Source organism: Penicillium psychrofluorescens, assembly GCF_964197705.1.
Source record: "Penicillium psychrofluorescens genome assembly, chromosome: 5".
In the NCBI taxonomy this organism is placed as follows: domain Eukaryota; kingdom Fungi; phylum Ascomycota; class Eurotiomycetes; order Eurotiales; family Aspergillaceae; genus Penicillium; species Penicillium psychrofluorescens.
In genome coordinates, this window is record NC_133443.1 from 3,246,973 (window position 1) to 3,270,606 (window position 23,634).

Below are 23,634 nucleotides of genomic sequence, written 5' to 3' on the forward strand. Positions count from 1 at the left end.
ATCGAGCATGGCAAGACATCTTAAGGGATCGCAATGCCGTAATATCTCTACTAGTCGTACGAAGCAGAAAGGCATTATATCACTTATAGAAGATGCGGTAAGCAATCTACCTAGACCTTAAGGGCTATTGTATCCCTACTAACTTTAGTAGCCCCTACGGACCGCTACTACCCTAGTCTTCTCTTAGCAAGCGTAGGAGGAGAAGCTACTTACCTTTATTATAAGATCAAAGCTCCCGTTCTAAATCATTAAGCACCCTAAGTTTTAAGAAGTAGTTGACTTCGCCCGACTTGCTCCCTCGCGGCCTAATATTCCCTCCTCTCGAACTATTCGACGGCGGCTATAGGATATAACTAAATTGCGACAAAAGAAAATACTAGAGAAACTTCTATCTAGTATAAAGATATCAATTACGCTTGATTGTTAGACGTCTCCGTTTCGATAGGCTTTCATAGCAATTATAGGGTATTTTATTAACGATGAATAGAATTATTGGGAAATCCTACTTAGTTTTGAACTACTTTATAGATCTTATTCTAGAGCCAACTTAAGTACTATTGTCCTCGATCTACTTTAGCAGTACGACATTATAGACTAAGTACTTTTAATTACAATAGACAATGCATTAAATAACATTACATTAATAGAAAGTATCCATAATTCCATCTAGTTAAGTTAAATCAGCATAACTACTATAATGATTCGTGTTCCATACATCGCCTATATTATCTAGCTTAGCCTATAGACACTTCTAGGTCAAATAAAGGCGAATCTAAAGAATAAGACAATAGAGATCAATTAGTTAGAGGCCTAATCACTTTCGCTTCGCGTAAGATAGTAAAAGAGAGAGATCGCTAACACGCTTAACAAAGTAAGTTAAATATGTCATATTTAAATGACCGAACCATTATTTACTCTACTCCTAAGTAAGATTACTTACAATCTTTATCAATGTAAGCCCTCAACGTCGTAAAGCGTTCTATAACCTTTAGAGTAAAGTGCTAAGGCTTATACTAATCTAAGATGTTAAGACTCGCTAGAATTCGACCTTCTTAATGCTCTAAAGGGCAAAGAGACTATAGTCAACTTTTGACTAATTCTATTCCTAAAATAGGCATAATCACTTAATGCTTGATTAAGAGGAATAGCGCTAAATTGAGTATCTTCTTTAGATTACTCAACCCTTCTTTAAATATACTACTACTCTCTCTTAAACAAAAGACGTAACAATCTATATCGTCTTTAGCATCTATAATAAGCTCTTTAACCATCTCGAAGCATTAATTCGATAGCTTTAGCGGAAGAAAGTGACCTAGAAGAAGCTTATACTAAGCGCTCTATATATAGCGAAGGAGAAGTTGTCTACGTACTATAGAGAAACTAATAAGGTTCATAACGATATATTTGCTATTAGGACAATCCTTATACTGCAAAATAAGCTTTAGTTCTTTAATACTAAAGATTAGGGTCCTAATTATATAGTGCAATATCGCTAAAGCTTTAAAACCTATGCCGAGCGATATAAGGAACGCTTGTTAACCATATAGGGCTTACCAAAGGCATTTTCATTAGACATATAGAGATCTAGGATTAATGCACTCTTCGCCCCTAATTTTAATTAATTAGGAAATAGCGATAAGCTTACGTAGTACCTTAAGAGTAGTAAGTAATTCGGACTATGTATACGAATAGTTTGCCCTTTACTAATTACCTTAATAGAAACGGCTCTAATTGCTCTACGGACGTTCTAGAAAGAGAATACACATAAGTTTCTAGCCCTTGTAAGAATAGCACGCGATATGCTCTCGATACCCGCAACTAGTGCTAGAGTTAAGCGGCTATTTAATTCTACTCGAGACGTCTACCATTATCGTTAAGGCTCGCTAAACTCTACTACTATCTAAGATCTTATATTATATATGTATACGTCTAGGTTCGAGGTAGAAGAGGAGGATTTTGCCCTTATAAAGCAATATCTTTCAAACAAGGAACGGTAGGCACTTAACGAAGAGAAGGACGCATAGCTTCTTTAGGATGACCTTAAGCCAATTAGTGATGATGAGGAAGATGATCTCGAGGTTATTCAAGTCCAACTAGCCATATATCAGCTATTAGAGCGTGCTTAAGGCAAGAGACGAAAGAGCGTAGTATCCGTTAGGGATCTAGAGGGCTAGGAACATGTTCTATCTAATAGTGAGGGGGATCTTCCCTTGCCTAATACGCAACTACGTGTTTCTAGTAGGAATCGGAAGCGTATAAGACGCGAAGATTCTCAATTTGTTCATTATTAGCTATTAAAGCTATAGATTAGTTTAAATTAAGAAAGCTTTATCAAATCTTCACTCGCCAGCCCTAATAATAAGAATATAAGGCCTATACGCCTCGAATACCCAAAAATATAGATCGAAACTACATAATTAATGTAAATCACGGGATATACTTCGTTTGTCTTGTTTGCCTACCTAGCTAGGTTACCCAAAACCTAGTTAGGTACTAGATCAGAGCCTAGAACCCAACCCAGAATACCCTCCCTAAGCCCAAAACCCAGCCTAAGTTGGGTTTTGGGCATGTTTCAGTTAGGTTACCCAGAATACCTACCGAGGTCTACCCTAGGCTGTCAATGGTTAGGGATATAGCAAATATCCTCTTATAGAAGCGCGATGGTTAGCCCGTTAGGACTAAATAGGTCTATAACTATACTAATCGCCATCTAGAGCTTAAAGCGCGCTATTCTTAATAGTATAATTACTAAAGAGCTTTATACGAAGATATAAGCATTATTTAGCTATGGTTTAACTATATATAATGCGTAATCGACGAAAACGGTATCTAAACGGAGGATATCTATAATTTTAACGAGATAGGCTTTGCAATAGGCCTAATTGCGACTACTAAAGACATTATAAGAGCTAAATACTATGGTCGGAGGGCTCTCTATAACTAGGGAACTACGAATAGGTTATATTAATTAAATATATAGAAGCGATAGGATTTATATTCCTACTAACTATCATCTTTAAATCATTATTATACTAATAATATACATAGTATAATGATCTACCTAACGATTAGCAAATTGAAATCAGCCCTAATAGATAGACTATAGATAAAATTACGCTATAATGGCTAAGAAAGCAATTTATCCCTAGTACGACTAGTCATACTAGGGGCAAATTTCGACTACTTATTCTTAATGGCTATAGTAGTCATTTATTAGCTAAATCTAACAAATTATACGCCTAAAACAATATTATTCTAATTTATATACCTATATATTCGTTATATCTATTATAACCTTTAGATATAGGCTGTTTTGCCCCCCTAAAGCGCGTATTGTTACAGGGTGACCCTGTAACACGCGCTACGTAGCGTACGTAGCTGTTGTCCTGTCTCTGTCTGCTTGATTACTCAGCATCTATCCTGTGTACTTAGCCTGTTTACCCCTGATCCATAGCTCCGCTCTTCAGCAATTCCATCTTGTATCCTGGGAGCCGATAGCTATTGTCGTACGTCTGTTAAGACACGATAGACCCTAACACGTATATAGGGGGGTAATTAAGGCTAAAGCGTGAGTAGGAGTAGAGTGCGCTAGGAACCAAAAAAACCAAAACCAAAACCAAACCAAAACCACTTTTGGGTTGGTTTTAGTTCTAGTTTTAGGAACCAGCACTGGTTCGTGGTTTAACGTTAAGAAACCAGACTGGTTTTTTAGTTCGAAATTAGGTTATTAAAAAGCAAATATTTTAAGAACCTATGACTTCATAATTTATGCGATTTTTTTCGGTATTTTTAAGTATTTCACTTACAATCGATATTTTGTAGGCGAGAGCGGATTTTAAGATTTAATATATTCAAATTAAGAGAATTTACTATCGACACTACCACTAATAATATATATATTAATCATCCTCACGTCTTATACGCTTCTAAGCTCTTACCGATGCACGTATCTAAGTACTTCCCTCCTTAGATGTAGGAAGAGAAGGCTTAGCTTTATGATCACTTGTAGGAACGAGCTCTATCTCCCCTATCTCCTCCTCCTCCTATGTAGCTTGCTCCTCCGTATCACTAATTAGATTAAGGTCAAACTAGTTAGGCGTATCATCTATTGCTTCCTTTGCTACTTTAATCTCATCACGAGAGTAGAACTCCTTTAGAAACTTGGCCTATTCGTCTTCGAGATCGAACCTTAAGGCACAAAGAAACATTATAAGCTCCTAGATTGTTATAGCATTTAATCTCCCTTAGCGGTAATAATAGATATCTTAAGTAGTATTAAATAGCCGTTCAACACTAGCACCCGTTGTAGGAACTAAAAGCATATCTCGGGCGAGGGCTACAAGCGTAGGAAAGCGATGCTTATTGTCTTTCTAGAATGGTAGAGGCGATGCATCGATAGTATCTATTAGACGGTTAATATATTATAGACTCTAAGCTTTAGTTACTATACATACTACTATCAAGATATTGTATAAGTTCATTAGATGGCGCTATTGTATATTGACTATGTTTACTTAACATCATATCAAGACGTGACCGTATGCCGATCGACGTAAGAGATTAATATGAAGTCTATCTATTAGCAATACGTTCCTAGTATGGAACTAGATGCTCTTTGATAGCATTCCGATATATTTCGCGCTACTTATGATCCTAGTCCTTACTTAAAAAGAACTTAAACTTATTCCTAGGCGCAAGCATCGCGCTACTTATGATCCTAGTCCTTACTTAAAAAGAACTTAAACTTATTCCTAGGCGCAAGCATCGTACTAATTGCATAAAGGTGCCCTAGGATATTATCCGTTTTAGAGTAATATAAATCAAGCTTTAGTCGAGCGGCCTCTAGCGCCTAGAGCATTTGTCTCTTCTAAGCAGTCTTTTTCTATCGAAGTTGTACAATTGACTACTTAAGATGCTCGAAGAGCTTATTGTAAATCTTAAAAACGTAATGCGTAGTAGCGTCCTTTGTCTTCGAGAGTTCATTAGTAAAAACAAAGAATGGTTCTATAAGCTAGAGAAGGTAGTTAATCTAGCGCCATTCTTCGTCATTAAGTACTAAATCGGCACGATCATATTTAATATAGAATAGGACAAAGATAGATCGTAGTCGCTTCGCGCGTCGAAGTATTAGGAATGTAGAATTCTAACGCGTCTTTACATCCTAAAGTGGCATAAGCTTCGTCGATTTAGTCTATAGATTATAGAATGTCTCTCGGCGTTAAGGGCTTACGTTAACGTAGATAGCAAGATAACGAATCTAGAGATGTAGTTCTTAGTATTATTCTATTAAACTTAGTAGGATATTCATATACCTTAGCTAGTGTATTTGCAATATCTCGCTTTCTTACATTCGTACGGGCTGACTAAGATTACTACTCTATCTATATAGTCTCCGTTGTGTCATTTAGCGGAATAGCCTTAATATGTCTAAGGAGCTCGTTAAGACTAAGTTGAATCATATATGCAAGGCATAGAACCCGAATTAGAGTAGTACCATCTAGTATTAACTACTATAGAGTATCAACTAGGGTCTTGTTATTCGACGCATTATCGGTTGTAATCGTAAATACCTAATCTTCGATTTTATGCTGCTAAAGGATATCTAGGAGGATAGTACTTAGGGCTACACTAGAGTAATATCTATAAAGAGGTTCAAATCCAAGTAGAACCTCATGGTATTGCTAGTCCTCGTTGATAAAATAGCCACTAATAGCCATAAACGCCTAGGCGAATAGAGATGTCTAACAATTAAGAGCGATTAATAGCTTTGTGTCACTAGGAAGCTTCTAAAGAATACTTTGTTGTCGTTCTTTTACAGAGGTTTGAAGGCGACGCTAGATAGTCTTTACGGAAGGAATCTAAGGACTCGATAGGGCAGACTAGGCCATTTAGATTAAGCTAATAAACTTAGGATGCTTAATAAGCCGAAATGGAAGGCGAGCGATTGTTAAAAAAGTTAGGATCTTCTCTTCCTAGGCATCTTAGGTAAATCTTTAGTCAACTAAAGCATCCTAACCGTACAACCCAACAATATTAGATAAAATCCTTTTTAATAACTTATAGTAGAAGTAAAACTTACTGGTTTCCGTAAAAACTTTGTAATATCTGATTTTTTCCCTTATCTAGCCTTTAGATAGCTAGCCGTAGTAAGGTGGTTCTTGATTGTCGAAGTTCCTTAAGGCTGCCTTTTCCCATCTTTTGTCACACGAATAGTATAAGGGTGCTCCAGAATCTAACTATAGTGCTTATACATAACTTTTAGCGCCCCATTAGAGCTATTTGCGACTTAGTGATAATTATCCTAAGTACCTGATTAGTGGTTCGAATCCTAATGTATCTTGCTCTTTTTCCCGAACCCTATTTCTAGCCACTAAGCTACCTAATCGTTATAGAACATCGCGTCGTAGAGCACGAACGTCTTTTTTAGACTAGGACCAATACGCTCGAAGGAGGAAGGGATTAGAGGTGGCGGAGGCGGTCGAAGGAACTCTAGATCGATAGAGTCTGATATTTGCTGGCTCTCAGAGAGATCTAGTGTAAAGATCTGTGGATTATCGGTCGTTATGTAAGAAAGGTTGTCTATGTCGCTATCGTAGATAGCGGAGAAGATAGATTGTTGACTTTGAGACATCGTAACGCAAGATATAGAGATAATAAAGAGTGAATAGTAAAAGAAAGGGAGGGGATTTACAGAATACTAGAATAATCAACTTAGGGGGTGAATAGCAAACAGAATATCAAACGAGTTGATACATCGCAAGGTTAGATTTTAAATTCGTCTCGTAGTTAGTTAGGGATAATTATTTAAGTAGGTCAACCTATCAACCCTATAGAAAACTAGGAGCAACTACTACAAACTAGAGAAAACCACATAGGAACCACATAGGAACCACATAGGAACCACCTAGAAACCACCTAGAAACCACCTAGAAACCACGTAGGAACCACTAAGGACTAGAGAATCTACTAATAGGCGACTTTAAACCTTATTTATAGTATACTAATAATAAATAGATCTGATTAAGGATGTTTTTTTATCAACAAGACACTAAGGATTCGATTAGTATTAAGGAATCTATAGTGACTACTAGAATAACTAAGATAGTATACATTTTTCCCCTCTAAAGATACACCTACTTTGCCTTAGACCGAAAAATATATTTTCGCAACTATACGTGCAGTTATTTTCTTTCTACCTTAATACCAACATAACATAGTCAGAAATACTTTAGAAATCTATAAATATATTATTACTAGCCCTACTTTATTTATATACAAAGGCATTTCTAGAATGTACCTAGTCTTAGAGCTAAAAAACGCTGTCGACGATAATAATGACTAGAACAGTATTTAATAACAGTATTTTATTAAGATGAATCAGCAGTTTTATGACTATTAAGACCCGGATTTTATGTACATTTGGTTTTTCTTAGGGCCCCAACAAGGAACCACACTGGTTTATGGTTTGATTTTGGGTTCTATGATTTAGAACCAAAACCAGGCTGGTTTTGGTTTTGGTTCTAACTTCAGAAACCAAATGTGGTTTTTGGCGCAGTCTAAGTAGGAGTCAACTATATTAATAAGCTTAATTTTATTACTATATTCCTATAGGCTCGTATAGAAGCATTTAAACCATTAATAATTCAAAGCGCTTTTAAAGTAGCTATTTTAGTACTATATGATCTAGATAGGGTCATTTCAAAACCTAATATTCGACTTTAGACGCCTACCCCCTAAGGTAGTTGACTAGGTAGTAGATTAAGCGTATAGAGCCCTAAAACGCTAGCAAATCCTAAACAATTGAAACGACAAATTTCATCAATCAAAACTAGTATTAGTCGTTGATTATAAAGCCCCCCTACGCCTACTAATAGGGCGTTTGATCAGCTAGTCAAAGCATGCCATCTTGCGATTGTTAGGGAATAAGCTAAATTATATTAATTAATAGAGTATCCTATATATAAGAAGGATTTGTTAAAGAAGAAAGAAGGAATAAGGGGGAAAGCATAATAAGGGGAAAATATAGTAGAATAGAAAGGTAGTTAGCGTATAAAGCTTTAGCTAAGTATAACCATAATAGGACTTTATACAAAGGTCCTATAACAAAGGGTATACTATGAGTTAAGGGAGTAGGGCCTTATTTTTGAGGAAATCAAGCTTGTCAATATGGTTGATGCTAAGCCTCATTTTCCGATCAACTAAGCCTCCGTATGAGCGCTTTAAAATCGCAAAACAACCGATATCAAGCGGCTGTAAGAGGTACGAGCTATGCGCTGGCATACAGATAGGAATTATCTCGTTTTCTAAGCAAATTTAGTCGAGTTGGGTAGTTAAATGACTTCTATGCCTATCAAGGACTAATAAACGATATCGGCCCTACGTACGGCTATTTGTTGACGGAATAAATAGCTTTTGAAGCCATCGAAGGCCAATCTCGTCTATCGTCTATCCATTTTGACTAACTTCGAAGCGCTAGTCTTGTAGAAGGCCATCGAACCAAGCTTGATTGTATAGTTTGCCCTTGAAGATAATCGTCGGCGGGAGCGCCTACCTAGAAGCGCTAATTGACTCAATTGTAGTCACCCACTCGCGAGTTCCTTGCTATAAAATCGGTCTCCGACCGTAGTATTCCGCTCGGGTAATAACCTTAGCGGTCGCCGTAAGGCCCATCGCGAAGCTAGTCTCGTCAAAGTTGTAGATATCCTCCGATAGGATACCGTATCGCTGAATTGTAGTTTGTACGGTATTAAACCACTCTTGAATAACCTTTGGGTCCTCTTGTTTTGCTCGTTGATAGTCATATCGACGTGAAAAGCGAGATTTTAGCTTAGGATGTCGTTTAACAAATTTTGTAGCCTAGTTTTGACCGATTAGTGCGACGACGTTCGAACCGCGCTTCATAAGCAGCAAATTAGCCATTTCTCGGACTGTAGATGGCCTAGGTGCTCCACCGCGATCATCCATAGAGAGTATCCATTTTGGAAGCAGATTCTCTTCGATTTCAGATAATTTATAGCTATTGGCGCGTCGTTCGGTGCGAAATTGGCGGCTATGAATGCGGTCGGTGAGCGTAGAACGCGGAACGTTAAATTGGCGCGCTGCGTCTCGAATCGAGCTGATTTCTTTGTTTTTTATAGCTTGTAAGGCTAATAGAAGGCGCCCTTCTTACTCGATAGAATTTTGGCTTGATTAAGCGCGTTTTGGTGGCATGGTGGTTGGTAGAAAATAGAAGAACGCGTTGGAACGCGTAAATTTAGTTGGGTGGCCGAGTGGGTGGTGTGGCCGAGTGGGTAGTGAATTACGTTATGGCATTAGGGTTTCCAGAGGGGGCAGATTACAGTTAAGCACTAGGAGCGAATCAACGGGCGAAGAATTGGTGTGGGCCCCTGATACCAATTGACAATAGAGTACAGGATAGGCACTTCACTTCAATATCCCGGAACTACCTTAACAGATACACGCAAGCCATTTTCAGGCTTGACAGTGATGCCGCTAGCAAACTTTACCCCATTCATATCCATAGACTCCTTGTCTTTCATTTGAAAATCAAATCGGCCAATCCATCCCGCAAGCATACAGGCAAACTCTGCTCTCGCAAATCCTTGTCCAATACATATCCTATGGCCTTGCGAGAAAGTGAGCATAGCGTAGTTACTGATGGCACCGCCTCCACTATTGATTTTCAACCCTTCTTCATCATCCTTGATTAACCACCGATAAGGATTGAAATCAGCGGCATCTGGACCCCAGAGTTTCTTATCCATGTTTGTGGCGCAAGATGATATCATAATCTTCGTGCCGCGAGGGATAGCTATATCTTGAACAAAGATATCGCAGACTGCTTCCCGCATAGTGATGCGGACTGGGGGGAACATTCTGAAGACCTCATTGCACACCGCGTATAATAATGGCAAGCGGCTGATCACGTCAAATGAATGTTCTGAGCCTGAATCAATAGGCGCTAGCTTCTTTCGTATTTCTTCACGGAGCTGTTGTTGGATCTCGGGATGCAAAGCAAGAGCGTAAACTGCCCAAGTCAAGATGGACGCCGTAGTCTCATGGCCAGCACCTAAGAAAGTCATGACTTGATTGATGAGATCCTCGTCAGAAAAGCGGCCATTTTTCATAGCAATGGAAAGGAGATCGATATCTTGGGCGCACGTATCGTTGGACATGGCACGCTTATATTGGATGATTGCTTGGCAGTTTTGACGAATAGCCTTAGTTGCCTGTGAAAAGTCTCGATTGTGTGGGAGAGGTAAGCTCCTGACCATGCTCCATGGGAACAGAGCGCCGAGAAAAAATAAAGCACGTTTCTGCTTTGTGACTTTGAAAATAGTGTTATAAGTCTCCACAAGAGGGTTGCATTGGTTGCGAATGGCACCAAAGTCTTTTCCAAAGCCTGCGAGACCAATTATGTCAAGCGCATATCGAGATGCCCAATTGGCAATATCCATTTCAAAGCCGTTGTTGGAGGGCATGGCTGCAGTCATGCTAATTATTGTTTCACGAGCTTTGCTGCAGAAAATTGGATACAGCGAGTCGATATTTCGACGAGTGAAAGCTGGCATGAGACCCTTTTTCTGAGCTCTGTGGTCCTCGCCTTCACTGACTAATAACCCATTTCCAAGCATATCTTTCATTGCGTTGGTGAGAAAAGACGGCTTGTGGAAATCGTAACAATTGGTTACCAAAATATCGGCAAGTACTTTTGGCGAGTAGACTATTAATCTTTCACGGTTGAAAAATGTGAGATGGCGTATGACTCCATCATTTGGGACCGCGGATAGCCTTGATTTGAATTGAAATTTGTCAGCTTGCTCAATCTTTCGTCGAGATAATACTCACCATTGTTTTGACGGATTTCCTTGTGGTTCTCGAAAAAGTTTCATACCATGCCCCCAAAGCCAGTGATTCTCTTTCGGCATTGGGAGATGTCTCAGAGGGGAAAGGAAGAACGGATAAACGAAAGTCGTCCATAGAGCCCATACTAGAAAAGCCGTAGAGCAAAGAATTATAAAATTCGCGGAGAAAGATAATGGTTGTCCAAGGTTCATCAACAAAGAAATCACAATGAGCAATACTCCGAAACCTCCATGTTGGCGATCCATGTCTGCCCTTGCCGGCGGGTAGTGACTGAATGGACTGATTTCTGTGAGCTCTCAGGCTTGACTGAATTGATGGCCCCAACTCACTCCAGATTGCTGAATATCAATCCGTGGGCAGGTGACCGCAGTGACAGGGTCCGACGCCTGGTCGTGCCAGCTAGTCTCAAAAAGCCTCAATTAATCCAATGACAAGTGCTTCTCTTGTATTATTGGTGATGGATTTTCTTGGCCAGGTTGAGCTTAAAGCTTTGCTTGATTTGCGACGAAGCGAGAGATGAGGACATGAAAAATTTCCGAGCAACGCCAGCTTCTACTTAAAATTGGCGGAAGACTACTTTAGGTCATTGGAATTAGTCCTGCCGAGATGTTGGAAATCAACGTCGCCCTTGAAAGCTCATAGGTCAGGTTTTATTGAATACGAGCTACATACAAGTGGAAACTCTATTTTAAAGGATCTCTAGCGAAGTTGATCTAGACAATAATTTTCCGTAATTTTACGGAGATTCAAAATCAGAACCGTAATCAGTACATCGCCTGTTCGGTACCAGAGAGAGTTGAGCATTTTCTATTCCAACCATCGTCTTCCTCCATATGGTTACTGCCAACTTTTACCAGAGTCCTACCACAGACGAATGACATTGAGTAGACCATAAAATGCGTCTATCCATCTCGTAAAGACTTCTTTTGGCTATTTTTTTTATCTTTCATTTTTTGGAAATTTGAAGCTTTTGGTTCAACCATCTCTTGAAATTCCCAGTACTTCGTTCTGCAGCCTACAAGCGAGCTTTCCGTGGGTCCTTTTGTACGATGTCCTTGAGCCATAGTGCGGCTGCTCTCGTGCACTCATCTGGACGCTCAAAGGGAAGCTGGTGTGTTGCGTTCACGATCCATGTTATTTTTGTCATCTGGGACATTTTCCCGACATCAACTTCAAGCTGCTTCGGGGGAACAGCAAAAGGGCGGACGGGCATGATTGCGTGGAACGGGATGCTGATATCAGTCAAGCGATCGTAGCATTGGGCTGGTGTCTCCTTGTCGTAGTATAACGCCCATTCAAGTCGAGGGTGTGCGACAAGGCGAAACCCGCCCTCGTCATCTGCAACGACTCCCCGCTCAGTAAAAATCTTCATAGCGCGTTCACTCCAACCCCGTGTCCGTTTATTCGACCGCAGCTCGGTAGTGACTGATTCTCGATTGAGATGCCGATATTTGATGTTTGTGCACAAAACATCTTTTGGCAGCTTAGTGAATGCTTTATTGATCTTTCCCGATGGAATCATTGCCGGGTCTAACACTGTTAAACTGGAGAAAATGTTGGGAGCGTGGGCCGCCGCTAACATTGCGCATTGGGCGCCCAAACTGTGTGCTAGCACGTGAAGATTTGATCTCACTGGCTGTTGGCCTTGCGTTGCCGGTTGTCTTGGAACGAGAATTTCTGGGAGAGCCTGTGCAGCAGTGAGCGGGAGGTAGGCAGTGACGAATAGCAGGATATCTCGGGTAATGTCTTTCTCGTTGCCTGTTTGGAAAGGAAATATGTGAGTGAAATGCAAAAGTTTAGCTATGCAGGTGGCTACTGCAGAAGTATGTGACTCAAGCAGCGCTCACGCACCATAAAGATAACCGATGGGATTCATGAGAGCAGTTTCACCGGATAAAGGCATATCTAAACTCCATATCTCATCGACGCTAACGTTTGCATCCTGGAGTTGGAGAAGTAGCATCTCGAGAAACGGTTCGAACATCTGAGACAAGAAAATAAGAGTCAGATCCATAGCTCGCTTTTGTGGTTTTTATGCTGCTTGTTCTCACTTCTTTGGGGACTCCCATTCCCGGTAACATGAGCATCGTAACCTTCTCCTGTGTGAATTCTCCCGCATTCTGAGCATTGTATATCGGTATATATCGTTTGGCCACAAGAGACGGAGCAGGTACAAGGCCTGCTTCAACCGTCTGTTCTGGATCTCTCCGGTCATAAATATGATAGAGACTCTGCTGGCAGGAGGTCGACTTCGGATCGTATGGAATATTGTGTTTATCATCATCCGGAATTGCCGAAGGGTTTTGATCGAAAGATAACGGTGACCAAGCAGGATGCACCTCACGATTTCCTGTCCCAGTAAAGACATGTGTTGTAGCCCGCCAAGCTGATGAGCATATCTGTGACTGGGATCGTGGTCGTGAGAGTTGAAGCTGCTCGCACTTAACAGTCGAACTTAACTGAAGTGGGCGTAATATCGCCCGCTGGTATTTTCTTGATGTTGTAAACGACATTATATTTGTCAAACGCTGGAGATTCAAGTTTTCAAGGTTATTCGTTGAGCCAAAGTCATGAGGAAAAGTCATGGTTAGGTGGAATCCCACTGCATAAACACATTTAAATAGAGAGCAATAGCCACATTGACCTACAAATTGTAATTTTACGAAATCTTAACCCAAAGGAGTTTCAGGGTCGAACTGATCAGCGCAAAAAATTCTTTAAATTGAAAATCAGAGATCACATTCCAACTTCAGGGATCCAGGGCAGGCCCACTGCGCTAGCGCACCCCACAAGCCAACCACGGCTCGCACTACATCTCCTATTACAGAAAATGCTCACATTGGCCAACCTTCGAACTTCTGGGTGCTTCCACACACTTGTTGCACGAATTATCTGGGGGCTAAACTCACTTTTCGAAGATAAGAGGGATCAACACTGGTCGTGGCGGTGGCCCCTTTTCTGGTTTCCCATAAGAGTCCTTGTAATATGTGAACGGTTCTTTGAACACCCCAAGAAGATTTCCCTGATACCTTTTCTGTCAAACGTTCATATACACCACATCTTCAAAATGACGCACATTTGAAAATTCGCCAATCGAATTACAAATTTTTGAGAGCAACAAACTTGCATGCCGTATCAACCATGTCTGAGCCACAGCTAGAGACACTGACCGCGCCACGCCAAAAAGAGACTCAGAACAGTAGCCGGACAGCCTGGCTTACAGTACTGGGATGTTTTCTTGCCTTCTTTGCAACATTCGGCATTGTCACAGGCTTTGGCGTCTTTCAGGCATACTACGAATCACTATGGCCAGACCGAAGCGCAAGTGACATTAGTTGGATTGGTTCATTCCAGCTGTGGTGCATCACGGGCATGGCGATCCCCAGCGTCATTCTCAATTCCCACATTGGGCCTCATATGACTCTAACTTTGGGCACTTTCATGACTGTTCTAGGGGTTATGATGGCTAGTATAGCTACCACCTACTACCAGGTCCTTTTAGCTTATGGCATTTGCACCGGCTTGGGCGTGGGGTTGACATTTATGCCTCTTATTGGGCTACCAAACCAGTGGTTCACCACTAAGCGAGGCTTAGCAGTCGGCCTGTCACTAGGCGGCTCGTCGATCGGTGGTGTCGTCTGGTCAGTCATGTTTGATCAGATGATCAACGATGACCATATGGGTTACCCCTGGACAATGCGTGCTATAGGTTTCGTTCAGGTAAGCCCCAGAGTAGCCTTATCCGTATTACATGTTTTCTAGATCTGCCTCCAGGCTAACATGCATTGTAATTGAAGCTCGGCGCAATGACAACCGCGATGGCGCTGATTCGCTCTAACGTATCACGCAACAGCTCCGTTAAGCTGGAGTCATTTCCCATCGCAGCAGCACTACGACAATTGAACGTTTTAATAATGACAGGGGGTCTGCTTCTGCACTTCCTTGGGATATATGTTCCCTACTTCTACGCCTCACTTTATGGACAAGCACTTGGAGCTTCGCCTTACACAGCGTTACAGATAAGCGCAGCGCTAAACGCAGCGACGTTCTTCGGTCGGTTTGCGATGGGTGCCATATCCGACAAGATAGGCCACTCGAACGCACTTGTTTTATGTGTCATAGCCAGCGCAATGCTCAGCTTTGCCTGGCAAGCTGTTTCGAGTCTTCCCGGTATGTTTGTTTGGGTAGTCTTTTATGGTTGGTTCAGTGGAGCCAGTATCTCACTGCAGAGCCCGGCTATTATACCGTTGGTGCCGGCTCCTAAGACAACGCTTATGAGTCCGTACATTGCCATTCTTTGCCAGATATCTTCATTTGGCAGCCTGGCGGGGAACCCCATTGCGGGCGCGCTTTTACGCGATCGGCAGACGAACTTCCCACAAGCATTGGGAGATCTGAACTATCGACCAGAAGACTTCCACTCTATCATGTGGTTCGTGGGTGCGGTCCTTTTCGCAGCTGCAATCTGCTACCAAGTGGTGCGGTATAGGTATTCCCCAAACATGCTCACGAAAGCTTGAAGATAGCTACTAGACTGGTCATAAATTCACTGAGCACTCGTTTTAAACGTCGCATGAGGCTAAGGGAGGTCTACCTGCGCCAGGCCTTGTCCACTTTCAGTAGTCTACGGAAGTAGTAATTCTTGGATTATTTTGCCAATGAGTTCCTTCGCACGATTCCTATGCATCCTGGGGAATGTAACTACGGTTCCCAGAGAACTGGAGGCTCCTGTGAACGTATTGATTTGGCTTTAGGACAAAGTAGAGAGCCCAAGAACGATCTGGCTTGTTCCCGGGCGTATTAGGTCTTGGTTCTGGGAGGCCGTATAAAGTTTTAGCTCCTGGAACCTGCTAATATTGATCCTAGATGCAGGGGTCAAGCCTTAGACGCTGAAGTTTTCCTGGAACACACTTTGGGAGAAAGCTCATTCGATCAACAGATTGCGTTGACCAGAGAAATAGCTGAGTTCAAACTAGCACAAGACAGATAAATGCAGTTAAGTGCGGCAGCGTTGAAAACCTGAGGGGCCGCTCATTGTCTATGGCGTTGGGGCTCGAGTCAACGTCCTCGAACTCTCGACTTGATTGAGTGAAGAGCCGGATGCTCTTCAAGAAATGTATTGTGAAATCGGGTGGATTGGCTTAACCTGGACGTGTGTTAGCCCATTGCACAAATAAATCGGCAAACTTTTGAGTAAATAAGAAGTCAACAATTCCTTGACGGGAAATATAGTATTTCCTCTATAAGCCGTTCATCAATGCGATGTAAGACAGTGATAAACCGCCAGGCCCTTGATCTGGGTATCCCTAGTGCCAAGAAAGGCTGGAATACTTTTGAAGAAGCCATGACAGCCTCAGTGTTTTAGCAGTGTAACGTAACTTTAACGGATCATTAAAATAGCGGTGAATGAGCTTATTATTTGTTAGATCTAGAAGCTGCCACTACATATCTGATACGATATCGGAAGAACAATGAAGTAAATTTCGGAAATTATGGCAAGCACAACACAGGCAAAGAAGAACCGAAATTAGGTTCCGCGGGCGGCTTGTACTTGTCTGAGAATTTCACCGTCTGCAGATACTGGGGGCCAAAATCCCAAAACAGAAAATGGTTCTCCGACGAGTCCAGCTCAGCTGTACTCTGCATCAAGGAAGTACCACGGAGTATGGATGCATTTCCAATGATTAGAGGATTGGATAATGTAACCGAGAGCCAAGGCAAAAAACCGTAAAAATTCCTGACCTCAGCTTCAGCCCTGTTCCCCATACCTCGCACTTGGTTGCCCAAAAGCCCGAATAGTAAAACCCCCTTTCACAGCTTCGGGTAAAGATCTGCAGGGTCCAAGCTTTACATTCGTCGTTCTCAATGCCTTCTATTGTCTGACTGGCTGATATTCTCGCACTTGCTTTCCTAAAGTGATCATGGTATTGATGGCGGTGGAGAGAAATTTAACCTAGTGTGTTCGAGTTTTACCCGAAGAACGCCAACTATTGGATAGAGCGGTTTCCATTGAGCTTCTTGAAAATTTTTGTCACCATCTAGCACCAATTTCCAACCAACCGATAAGAGAGAGTATGATTTTCCTCAAGAGTCTCATCTCGTCTAGATCGCTGCTTAGATTATCTATAGACTATAAAACTAATGCGAATCCTCTCCAATATTTACTCTCCACCAAACTTCCAATTTCTTTTATTGAGCGCCATGCACAATATTCAATCTCTCTCTTCTCTTGCTATTGTGGCTCTTTCCACTATTGCTTCGGCGTCAACCTTTGTATGTCGTTTGGTTCTCAATTATCTTTATCCCATACTAACTTACCAGACTGGTGTAATCAGCGGCAGCCCATGCCCTAGTGATTGGAGTAACATTCAGTACAAAGATATACAAAGATGCTGTTACGGCAGCTTGGACATCGAGTCCAATGAGCCCTACTGCTGTGTCCACGACTTTAAAGGCTTCAACAATCCTGTCCCTGAACTCACGTCGGGCTGTTTCCCATTTTGCACTGGAACCACGCGTGATATCTCCTCGGTAACCCAGGATTTAGGCAAATCTTGCCAAACCAAGATCGCCTTCACTACCGACGATTATTCAAGCCTTGTTTCCGCGGCTTCTGCGTCTATTACGGGAACCAAAAGGCCTTCTAACAGCGATGCGACTACAACTGGAAGCGGAAGTGGAACAAGTGGAAGTGAAACTACAAACACCGCTACTGCCAAGTCTAGTGAGACTTCGACGAACATGGCGGGGCCTATTACGACGGCTGAAAGTATGGCACTAAAAGGAGCTGCCATAGCTGCTGCACTCTTCGCGCTCTAGCTGTGTTTGATATCTGCCGAGTGCTACTAGCAGGACAAATCTTACTATTGGTATCTCATGATTAATCACAATTGAACTCTAAGTGTCTCGACGTTGTTCCTTATTTAATTTCCAAAGTTAAAAATCCACCAATGCCATGACCTGCATCAGGAGACAAAGCCGGCGATATACATCGTGACCATATATTATACATAGTACACAAATGAAAATTTTTCAAACATCAATTGCTAGACCTGTGAGACAGCTACGTCCAGAAATATGGGGAGCCAGTCATTTAGCACAGCACGTCTCTGTGATCTGTAATGCCGGAATGACATAACCACATTCCCGGGGTCTGGTGGAGTAAGTGACAGCATTTAAAACAGCTGGGCCGTGGAATAGATGATTTAGAAGAACACCTATTGTCCGGATCTTGTGAGCATGCCGTATATAATTTGGTCGTGTAGAATCTGTATTTGTAAAAAGCCGAGGATCCGATTTGTCGGGAGTGGCGGTAGAAGATAAGATAAAAGATAAAAATCATAATTGCCTTAGGGTTCTAAGTGCTAGGCTATTCTAGGAGTACTGATATATTCTTAGTACCCTCCTGTGGACTGGGATGCATCCGTCGTGAAATCTGCGCTCACTCTTTCTCTTGTCATGGAGGGGCTGCCTATGTGCTTTGGCCAGTCCAGTCGTGCGATTCTGTCCCTATTAGTTCTTGATGGGCACGGGAGTCAAATAACTTCCCAATTCGACCAAATTTGCTCAGAAAATGAGATTATTTTTATCCGCATAATACAGCATGCTACGTCGGTCAACTAATGAATCTTTATCTTAATGTGTATTCTAGATATGAAGGCACTAAGAGAAATACGTACGCTAGACCGGTTACTGTTCTCATATAATTGTCTAAGAATTTTTCAACAACATTAACGATTAAAACGAAACTCCAAAACCAAGAGCAAAAAACGACTCAGGCAATGAGGAGCGGAATTGAGGCTTGAGACATACTGGGAATGGTAAAGATGTAATGGCAACGAAAAAAATCAGTCTATTGAGATTCGCCGCGGAAGAGGACGGAAATAATTCAGATACATTTAGATAGATAAAATGTCTCGCCTGATCTGCAATTACTTCAAAACTCAAAGAAGGGGGGGGGCTTAATTAACATCTGCCAGGCCGAAGGAGTTCTGCTCAGGCAGAAATTGCACTTTCTCTCCTTGCAGCAGCTTCATAGTCAGGCCATATCATGTCTTTCAAAAGAGACGCCATGTCAAATCCCAAATTTTGTACATGCACGAAAATTGCCTGACACCACCGATACTTGTCGGTAGCAGATTGACTGTGGAAAAATTGTGCGGCTTGGCTCAATGGTGCTAGAAGCATCTGTGCCCCCATGGCCTTTGCTTCTGGCTGTACCAGGAATTTGGCCGAGCGGCATATGATATTCGCATAATGCTCAGCGTAGCTAAGCAACTCTTTGGGAAAATCCAAATCCCCGTTTTCGTGTAGAATAGTCGTCGGGTATGAAGGGGATACTCCCCACACAACAAACGAGACCTTGCCCTGAGATCCTTTCAGGAATGTGATCAAATGTCCAATGAGAGGATAGAGAAGGATGAAAGAAGTCCAGTATAAGAGATGCGACTCGGCACAGGTAAGTGAAGGGTATCCGATGGAGTCTTGAAAAAGGTCCCGTGAAAACGTGTGGCTAAACTCATCCCAGAATGGTGACATGTGTAAAGACCGGGGGTATCCGAGCGTTTCTTGCATCCTACAGAACCCGTGATCTAGCTGGCTGTTAAGAGAAAGGCATCGATCAAGTAGCTGCTCTGCCTGCCAATTATCACCTTGCAGATTTGGGTTCCCGTGCCGTACCAAATGGTCGATAGGTTTCATAAGTGCCGAACAAACAAGGATCTTGTCGATGACCTCGTCGACTGGCTCGCTCCAGCGGATCTCCGTTGAAAAGGTTCTCCCCAGAAGTTCGTACGAGTATGCTGGCTCTCGCATCCCAATCGCATGGCACAGCCTGACAAATTTCAATTGGCGGTAAAAAAGATGTTCGGTGAGAGAAGACGGGCTAGGGCCACCACACTGAGCCAGAATCGCATTAGCTCCTTGGACATGGGCTAGCCACCCAGCAAAACCAAAGCTCGACGTATTTATCAGCTTTTTAATGTAAGCAATATCCTGTATTTGGAGGACGGAAACTGTACATACCTCATATAGCTGGAATATTACAGTAGCGAAGAGCGACTCTTGGCTACATTTTTTTCCGACCCCGATGCTTCTATGCACGATCTGCAAACTTTCGCCATACAGCTTTGTGCTGTAATGCAACAAGCGAGGATGGTTATTGCGTTTGGCTAGGAATGCCAGACATAGGGCCGTGATCGCTTTGTCAAGGACTAGACTTTTCCCTATGAATGCTGGGAAGGTATCTTGTAGATGTGTGGCAGTATTGAATTTGCCATTACGCAGCATTGTGTCAGGCTGATATCCCATCATAAATGCGGCAACAACTTGAGCCCTCACTCCTGGATTGACGTTGAAATGGGAAATATTGGAGTCCACGCCGAGAAGCCTGCATGCATGACCTGCTTCAGATCTCGTTTCTTTGTTCGGTCCTTGTTGGCGGAGCAGGGACGCGCTGTGGCCCAAATCGTGCACAAAGACTATCTTTCTCTCATAACCGGCACATATGTGGCCATGCTTGAGACAGCGTATGCATTCTGGCTTGGTTTCATCGCACTAAACAGAATCAGATATCGATGCACGGGCCTAATCTACCCGTCCAGTCTTCCTTTGATAGTCATTTACCTTGACTTTTCTGCGTCGGCAGGTATTGCAACCTCTGGACTGGTATGGGGCACCACCCATCATGAAATTTGTCGATGAGGTTCGAAGGTTGGGTGTCTACGGAGAATTCACCCCTGTTACCTTAGTAATCAGCCCGGGCCCCATGGTGACATGCGGCCAATCACAACTGAGACGTCCTCGAAACACTAGTCAATTTTTCTGTCACTTGGTTGTGGTGAGCAAGCAATTAGCACGGACAGCATGTGATGTACTGCCTTACGACAACTGGCTCAATACCAGCGAATTTTCTGGATTCCTGCCAGCGAAACGAGGTAGTGTGACCTACACCTCACGATCTCAGGCGGGCAGTCAGTCCTCCGTGCTAGCCTTTCTTCGTCTTTTTTCGCTTTTCCATCTTGTCTTTCCGCCCATTACCCGTCAAACATATGGTCTGATCAATGGCAATGAAAATATATGGCATCGGAGCCACTCCCTTGCGCTATGTCAAAAGATCAGTGGTCGAAGCAAACCGATCTGCGAGACTCCATGATGTCCCAGTGCAGACCATCCCCGACTTCAATGTTGAGTTCGATGGTGTTGTGATATAAGGCTAGTGTAGATCAAGAAACAGGCCGAACCATCGGAATTGATGCCGGGATAACTATAGGAAGAACCAAGTTAATTGGATGTCAACCCGTTATTCTTGTATATATAGAGTCTTATATTTTCTTCCAAAGCAATAACTTAATTTCATTCGACTACAACATACTCAACTGCTCTATCACTGCTCTTTCACCGAGCTCTCGGTGTCCTTCCACTGTCATTTCGATGTTTTTTATCGCATTCAAGGTCCCTAGTGTAATTGATCTCAAATGGCCGAAGAAGCTAAATGCAGCAAGTTACGATCATGTGACACTCACAGGAAACTTGCGGCAGTTCGATAGTGTCTACTTGTCTCTCTTCACTGCCTCAAGGCGCACCCCGAAGCAGCCTACCACTCAAATCCAGCCACATCGAAATCGAGTGATTCATATATCCCATGGGAGGGGGGCGCCATGGGCCCCGAAAGGAATCAGGGTGTCGGGGGAGGCCAAAGTGGGTCCCCCCCCCCGGCTGGCATCAGCATGTTCTCGACCGGATGGCAATCAGACTTCGTTGCTCAATGAAGCTAAAACTTTGGTATGTTATAGAACGATGCTGACTCCATTAGCAGATTCACTTTCATTACGAAATTGGCACTGTAAGGGGGTAGACTTCCGCATGACCCAACCCGGACCCAACCCGGGCTGGGTTGGGTTTTGGGTCAGAGTCCTCGACCCAGAACTAGGTCCGGGTTATAATGTCTGACCTAGTACTAGGTCTAGGGCCCCAACTTGGGTTATAAACATTGCAAACACGCCTAGGCCTATGACTACATAATTTATGCAATATTTGGCTGTAATATTAGGTATTTCTATTACAGCTAAATGAGGACTAACATCTTATTTTGAAATAAAGTAGTAAATATTGGATGAAATGTATAGTTTATATCAATTGTCTATACTACTAACTAATGGTACTCAAATATATCGTCTTCTCGACTCTTTCGCTTCCGTCTTGACGCACGCACTTAGGTGTTGTTCCCTAGCAATGGCACCTATCCCATGGGGGTTAGTGGGGCGAGGCTGGGTCCAGTAGATTAGGGTTTCCTTCAGTATGGGAGCGCCGACCCACGCCCTAGTAGACGTTGTACCCACGTCCCAGTAGGCATTCTATCGTCCGACGACGCTCAAAATTCGTAAGGTTTGAATCAGTTGATACTTCTGTTTTTTTCTGAAATTTCAGACCATAATTCCGTAGTGAAATGGTAGTTGCAGGGATCCCAAATCAGCTTTATTTTTTGATGGGGTGCGACTGATGGGTAGCGCAACGCTTCACTAACCACTAATCACATTATCCTGGTTAGGAGTTTGAGCTAAAAACTCAGGGGTAGCATTCAGGGGCTTTTAGATACATCCCATAGGATTTTCAGCGCCATCCAGTTCGTTTCCAACACCCATCATTTAGAGCATTCACTAGAATATCCATCCCCCATCACATACACCCAATATATATATATATATATATATATATATATATCTATATCAGTTATACTACACTATGGCAGAGTCCGTTAATGCTTATAGCTTTTTCTAGCCCAACCATCAGCTTAGAGTCGCTATTTGCTAGCGATGTGAGTACGCTATACGGCCGACGGAGATTATTCGCCATTTAACTAATCCAAAGGGTGCGTATGCTATTCCCTATAGCACCGCACAACAGGTATACTCGTAGATCGTGGATACATGGCTAGAAGTCGGCGACGAACTAAACGATTTACCCTAGTCCGTTTAGGGGCCTATTGCAGGGCTAATAATCTACAACGATAGGATATTATGTACATTTTGTGGGTATGTTTGCCGCACAATAGAGAGCATCCGCAAGCACTAGCGTACTAAGCATAGGTTTTCGCCGTACGACTATAGTCGAAAACCCCGGCCATCTAAAGTGACTACTAGTTAGGAAGTGCGAGATCAGGCGATGCAGCGAGTGACATACCAGCGGCTTTTTTACCATGGGCTTAGGTCATATTACATTCACGTCTAATAGCCAGGCCTAGCGCACGAACTAGCACCGCCGCCGCCCCGCCCCAATTTAGTCGAAGAGCTTATATAGTAGCTCGAACAGACGTACGCAGCTTCGTAGCCAAACGATAACCAGACGATCCAGGCTAGCCTACTCGATAAGGCGAACCTATGGCTACGACGCACGTAGTAGGCGACGTATTTACAAGGTACGTCGTACGCCCATTTTAGAACTAGGGTTATAGTAGGCGGCTTAGAACCCTAGTTCTAAACTAGGGTGTTTAGCGCTTATAGGATCGATTAAGGGCTAGATCCATCGCTTGATCAATGAACGAATTGACTAGCTAACATTTATAGGCATTCCACCCCACGACTTACTAAAATCCATTAAATCGCCTAACGAAGACGCCTAGGGCCAAGAAGGAGCTATCCACGCGATCTAGGAAGCTATAGATGGCGTAGCGCGGATCAGCTAGCGCAGCTAGCGCAGTTAGGGTGTTAGGGTGTTAGGGTGTTAGGGTGTTAGGTGTTAGGTTAGGGTGTTAGGGTGTTAGGTGTTAGG

At 42.7% G+C, this 23,634-nt stretch overlaps 2 protein-coding genes across 2 annotated transcripts; both read right to left on the reverse strand.

The window, feature by feature from the left end:
• Positions 1-9,428: 9,428 nt before the first annotated feature.
• On the reverse strand, positions 9,429-10,481 carry PFLUO_LOCUS8508 (uncharacterized protein; the record flags this gene model as incomplete). Its single annotated transcript, XM_073786250.1, has 1 exon — positions 9,429-10,481. The coding sequence occupies one exon, from the start codon at positions 10,479-10,481 to the stop codon at positions 9,429-9,431; it is 1,053 nt and encodes a 350-aa protein (XP_073642524.1).
• Positions 10,482-11,881: 1,400 nt separating this feature from the next.
• Positions 11,882-12,448, reverse strand: PFLUO_LOCUS8509 (uncharacterized protein; the record flags this gene model as incomplete). Its single annotated transcript, XM_073786251.1, has 1 exon — positions 11,882-12,448. The coding sequence occupies one exon, from the start codon at positions 12,446-12,448 to the stop codon at positions 11,882-11,884; it is 567 nt and encodes a 188-aa protein (XP_073642525.1).
• Between the last annotated feature and the right edge of the window lie 11,186 nt (positions 12,449-23,634).